Genomic DNA, 6491 nt, shown 5'->3' on the forward strand with positions numbered 1-6491 from the left:
CGGATCCCCCAAGCCGGCGCAAGAGCGCTGCGGCTTGGGGGAGGCCCAGAGAGCCCTGCCCCCGGGTCCCTCGAGCTTCCTCTTCACTCCCTGGGGCCGTTGCGTTCCAGCGCGAGCCCCAGGAAGGTGGTGACGGGCCTCCTCTTCGCTCCTCTGCGATAGAAAGGCATTCTTGAGAGCTGCCACCCAAGCGCCTTCGCTTCTGCAGTCAAATACGAAACGAAAGCCCGCTGCGGCAAAGCAGGGAAACGCCTCCCGCTCACCCCGCTCCTTTACGCTAGTGCTGTACCGGAAAGGGAAGGACCCAGCGGGTGGGAATTCGGCTTGTCTTTCCCGGTGGTTTAAGCGGCGCCCCAAGCCACAGGAGAGTGATGGGCTGGAGCGCCAGAAATGTTGTTCTTGGCCGCAATAGGGTGTCGTGCGCCAGGCCTAGGACCATGGTTGCGCGGTGCCGAGCTCTCCTGCTTGTGGAGAAATGTTCAGCAGCCGGGGAGCTGAGAGACGCTTGATAACACCTTGATAGTTTTTTTTTTTTCCCATTTGAAGCTATGCCCAAACTCAGTTTTTGTTGTGTAGTGTTCTTTAGCCCTGATCTGTATAGCCCAGGCTAGCCCAATCTCATCAGATCTTGTGAAGCTAAGTAGGGTTGGCCCTGGTCAGTATTTGAGTGGGAAACCACCAAGGAATACCAGGGTTGCTACACAGAGAAAGGCAATGACAAACCATCTCTGAACTTCTCTTTTTGAAAGTCGTGGAGGTAAAAAGACTTGACAGCAAAGAAAAAGTGTTCTTTAGCATTTTAGGGATTAATACCATTAACAACACATACAAAAGACTATTTGAAAAGTATGTTGGTTAGAGGCGGCCCCAGGGAGGAGGCGACGGGCCTCCTCTGCTTTCAGTGATGTCAGGGGGTGTTGCATATGCTAATGAGCTATTATGCTAATAGCCTAGTAGCTCATTAGCATACCGTATGCTAATGAGCGCCTGCAGCTCTTTTTCTACAAAAAGACCCCTGGTTATACAAAGTGTTCTAAACTAGATCTTGATCTTTCTTATTTTATGATATTTTTTATTTCCTAATACTCCTGAAAATCTAATTGGTGAATTTTTAAAAGCAATCCTGCATGATATTCCCATTTTAGTAGGAAGAACTTACACTGATTCTCTCTTCTCTGTCATCAATCCGAATTTTGTCTTTTTTCCAGTAGATAGAGGGCTCAGGATGTCCTCGAGGAGGCTGGCATTCTAAAATGGCTGGTTCTCCTGCTGCTACAACAACATCTGTGGGGTTTTGGCGGAAATCATCTCGGAGCACTGGTACAGAAAAATACAGACAGAAAAACAAACATTATAAAATATATGGGAAAACATATAAAAAACCCCAGTTTCCTTTGTAAAAAGGATTTGTTGGTTGGGTTTTTTGGGGGGTAGCTATTTGATGTGCAAGATAAAAATATACCCAGTTATCAGGTACTAAGGGTAGAAATAAAGATGACTTCCATAGATGACCTTTAGTTATCATATGTGTACAGGCTAGACAGGCATATTACACTGAGATTTGTTGTTGTTCAGTCACACAGTTGAGTCTGACTCTTCGCAACCCCATGGACCACATCACGCCAGGCCCTCCTGTCTTCTGCCGTCCTCTGGAGTTTGCTCAATTTCTTGTTCGTTGCATCGGTATACCATTCATATAAGTGCACACATGGTTACTGTTCCACCTTTATTTTGTAGACACACCTGCTAAGTGACATCTGGCCAGAGTGATATGCTGGGGAGAAAAGCCCTCATAGCAGTATTGCTGATTTGACACAGAACTCTTTTCATTAAGGAAAGCAGCATGCTGGACCTTGCTTGTAACCTTTGAAAAATCTGGTGTGCCAGGCAGTCAAATGGCACCTATCTACACAGTAGATATTTCGATACCAGCTGTGCAAAAGGAGAGCTGACACACTTATGCCATTTTACCTTTTCAGTGGCAAGATTGTTCTGACTTTTCATGCTCAGCAGTTTTACAGGGTGCCAGGATGTCAGTCACACATATGATTGCCCTTGCAAAGCACCTGCTCTTTCATTACCTTTTAGTACTCTTGCAGCCATGATTAGGCATTCTGAGAGAAACTAAAAGGGCAAAAAAAGCAAAAAAAGAGAAGAAGCACAGCCTTCAGAGAACTAGATCAGGCAACAAACGCTACCTACTTATGTAAATTATATCACAGAAAACAGGGATTAGGCCTTCGTGTACAGAAATGATAGCCATTCATTATTTTTGTATGTGTGTCCCAGTCTTGAAGTTAATTGGCACCCTTACCAACACAAAGCTTAAAATAGCTCCAAAATGAACGACTGAAATTTAGGGCATCTTCTCTGCTTGTAGTTCAGCTATGTAAAAGACTCATTACTGCTTTAATACAGATCTCGCCTTTAATGGGAAAAGAGCCCTCTGAGAAATTAAAAAAAGCCTGTATCTTACTAAAGGAGCAGTCAGGAATACTTCAGCAAAAAATGTTCACTCTCAGCTTATAAGGAGATTTAATTTACTGCTTCTGCTGTTAATAAAATGTGCTCTGTTTTAACATTTTGAACTGCATATTTCCTGTTTCCGTGTGATACATGCAAGGATAAAATTTATATGCACAAGGATTAGGCATTGAATGGGCTGAGGTGAGTATGCATATAAATCTAGCTCTCAGCTACAGATATGGTTTTCTGCTTATTGTTTAACATTTTCAAGACACAGGTAAATCCTAAGAGGGAAGAAACTAATTAAAGGTTAATTTATTTTCAAATATAAAAGAGGATCCATCTCTGTATGCTATGACTAGACTCAGAATATAAAGAAACTGGCATATTCTGGCAAGGGTTGTGCTTTGCTTGAGGGAGCATATCTGGCAAGGTGAATGGTATTCTTTAACACCCCTTTTCCAACAATTGCCAAAAGAGCAACCCGAAAAGGTATTTTCGACTATTTAATTGCCAGTCCTTTCCAACTGTTCCCCCCAAATTTCGTATCAGCATGGGGTGACTGCTGGGAGGAGAACAAGTTGGCAATCTTGTGAAAGTGTGCCTTGTGCTGAGGTAAAGGCAGAGAGGGAAGCTCTTCCTTTAATTCCAGATTAGGGATGCCAACTCTGGGTTGGGAAATTCCTAGAAATTTGGAGGTGGAACCTGGGGAGGGTGGGGTTTGGGGAGGGGAGAGGCCTTAGCCAGTTATAAGGCCATAGAGTCCACCCTCCAAAGCTGCCATTTTCTCCAGGGAAGCTGATCTCTGTCATTTGGAGATCAGTTGTGATTCCAGGAGATTTCCAGGCGCCAAATTGAGGTTGGCAACCCTACTCCAGATTGATAAGGGCTTGAGTGGTAGGAAGAGACAATCCTACATGTGCAAAGGTACTTTAGTAATCTAATAACATAGTTATATACAATGTTAATAGATATATTTTATACGATCTGAAGAAAAGCCATAGATATATTTTGTATTATTATATTATAGTTATATTTTATATTATTATATTATAAATTATGAGCTAGTCATTGCAAAATTCAGACTTAAACTGAAGGAAGTTGGGGAAAGCATTAGGCCATTCAGGTTTGACCTAGATCACATCCCTGATGAATATACAGTGGAGGTGAAGAATAGGTTTAAGGGACTAGATTTGATATACAGAGTGCCTGAACAACCATGGATGGAGGTTTGTGACATTGTACAGAAGGCAGCAATCACCCCCATCCCAAAGAAAAAGAAATGCAAGAAAGCAGAGTGGCTGTCTGATGAGGCTTTACAAATAGCAGAGGAAAGAAGGAAAGTGAAAGGCAAAGGTGAAAAGGAAAGATTTACCCAACTGAATGCAGACTTCCTGAATGAACAATGCAAAGTAATATAGGAAAACAACAGAATGGGAAGGACTAGAGATCTCATGAAGAAAACTGGAGAAATCAAGGGAACGTTCTGTGCAAAGCTGGCCATGTTAAAGGACCAAAATGGTAGGGACTTAGCAGAAGCAGAGGAAATTAAGAAGAGATGGCAAGAATACACAGAAGAACTATACAAGAAAGACCTCAATGTCCTGGACAACCATGACGGTGTGATCGCTGACCTTGAGCCAGACATCCTGGAGTGTGAAGTCAAATGGGCCTTAGAAAGCATTACTAACAACAAAGCTAGTGGAGGTGATGGTATCCCAGCTGAGCTATTCAAAGTCTTAAAAGATGATGCTGTTAAAGTAATGCACTCAATTTGCCAGCAAATTTGGAAAACACAACAGTGGCCACAGGATTGGAAAAGGTCAGTATACATTCCAATCCCAAAGAAGGGCAATGCCAAGGTATGTTCAAACTATCACAATTGCACTCATATCACACGCTAGCAAGGTCATGCTCAAGATCCTACAAGCTAGTCTTCAACAGTACGTGGATAGAGAACTGCCAGAAGTACAAGCTGGGTTTCGAAGAGGTAGAGGAACTAGAGATCAAATTGCCAACATTCACTGGATTATGGAGACAGCAAGGGAGTACCAGAAAAATATCTACTTCTGCTTCATTAACTACGCTAAAGCCTTTGATTGTGTGGATTACAACTGACTATGGCAAGTCCATAAAGGGATGGGAGTACCAGACCACCTCACATGTCTCCGGAGAAACTTGTATAAGGGTCAAGAAGCGACAGTTAGAACCGGATATGGAACAACTAACTGCAAGTCCTATCTGTCCGCTGCTTGATCAGAAAGGAGTAGACAATCTCCACAGAGACAGTTAACCATAAATGTTATTATAAATATGCAAGTTCATGTAAGAAATACTAAGGTGTGAGGACTTCGCTGCAAACATTCTTGCCAAATAAACATGCCTTATTTGAAGTCCCTAAGCTAGTCTACACATGGGGTGATCTCTTGACTGGATTGCCTAAGGGTCCCCAGGGAGCATTCATCACAGTCCCATGCCAAGAAGCTTTGGCCCTGGGCAGTAACAGCTTGTTCACTGCAACCTGTAGCTGCTTTTGACATTTACTGGAGAAAAGACAGAATCACCTGAGGTCATGGTCATTCAGCTCATTACTGATTTGGTTAAACATCCAAAATTGTTGCCAGTTGTCTGTATCTACACAGTCAGATGGATACTTCAAATGATGAATACCATTCTGCTTTTTGCACTTGCCCAGCCAACAATGTCTCAAGAAGTGATTGCAAAAACTGACAGTGACTGGACGATTAGCTGGGTTCATGGTTAGGATGGCCAACCTTCAGGTGATGGCTGAAGATCTTCTGGAATACAACTGAGCTCCAGGCAAAAGAGGAGAGGAAATGGCAACTTTGGAGGATAGTCTGTATGGAAACATGTGAGCTCCCTTCCCTCCCCAGATTCCACCTTCCCAAGGCTCTGCCCCCAAATCTCCTGGAATGTCCCAAGCAAGAGCTGGCAACCCTATAATCATGAGACAACACCAAAAACACAGAGAGACATTAAATGGCATTAGCCTCAACATCTCAAACTGATTTTTAAATGTTTGACTATGTTTTTTTTTATTAATCGGGGGGGGGGGGAGCAGCAAATGGGCAATGGGAAGGTCATGATAAAGCACTTTAATTGTGTGGGAAAAGAGCTGTAATCATGCAAATGGATACCCCTGTAATATACTATTAAAGTTATGAGATTTTCAAATTCCTCCTTAAAACATCTGACTCATGAGCACAAGGATACTCACCCCCACCTTCTCTGTGGAATATTTGCCCTAATGAAATGTGAGTCAGTTGTATAACCAAACATGGAGGAAGCAGCTTGTGACACAAAGAGGATGAAATAGACGGAGGAAGCAAAATGGGGCTTTGCTGTTGATGATGACACATTCATTTATAAATGTGGTTCTGGTTTTATTGTGGAGGTATGCTTGGGAGAGCTGCATTTGTATGGTAGTACAATAGCCAGATTTAAGAAGGGAATTGAAAACAAATCAGCCAGTATTATAATGCCCCTGTATAAATCCATGTTGCAACCTCATTTGGAGTACTGTCTGCAATTCTGGTCACCATACCTCAAAAAGGATATTATAGCATTGGAAAAAGTGCAGAAAAGGGCAACTAGAATGATAAAAGGGTTGGAACACTTTCTCTATGAAGAAAGGTTGAAGCGCTTGGAGCTCTTTAGCTTGGAGAAACAACGACTGAGGGGTGACATGATAGAGGTTTACAAGACTATGTGTGGGATAGAACAGGTAGAGAAAGAAGTACTTTTCTCCCTTTTTCACAATACAAGAACTTGTGGGCACCCAGTGAAATTGTTGAGCAGTTCGGTTAGAGTGGATAAAAGGAAGCACTTCTTCACCCAAAGAGTGATTAACACATAGTGGTGGCAGCTACAAGCTTCAAGAGGGAATCGGATAAACATATGGAGCAGAGGCCCATTGGTGGCTATTAACCACAAGGTATAGATAGGAAACCTCAGTCTGGGGCAAGTGATGCACTGTATTCTTGGTGCTTGGGGAGGGGGGCAAC

At 42.9% G+C, this 6491-nt stretch overlaps 1 protein-coding gene across 1 annotated transcript in view; it reads right to left on the minus strand.

Moving 5' to 3' along the window:
- The window catches only part of ROBO2 (roundabout guidance receptor 2), a 714921-nt gene that overhangs the window by 236437 nt on the left and 471993 nt on the right, over positions 1-6491 (minus strand). Inside the window, exon 3 of the mRNA XM_015406679.1 lies at positions 1160-1317. Within this exon, the coding sequence (XP_015262165.1) occupies positions 1160-1317 (158 nt within the window). The remainder of the gene's footprint in view (positions 1-1159; positions 1318-6491) is intronic.

Source organism: Gekko japonicus, unplaced genomic scaffold, assembly GCF_001447785.1.
Source record: "Gekko japonicus isolate JY-2015 unplaced genomic scaffold, Gekko_japonicus_V1.1 scaffold195, whole genome shotgun sequence".
NCBI lineage: Eukaryota > Metazoa > Chordata > Lepidosauria > Squamata > Gekkonidae > Gekko > Gekko japonicus.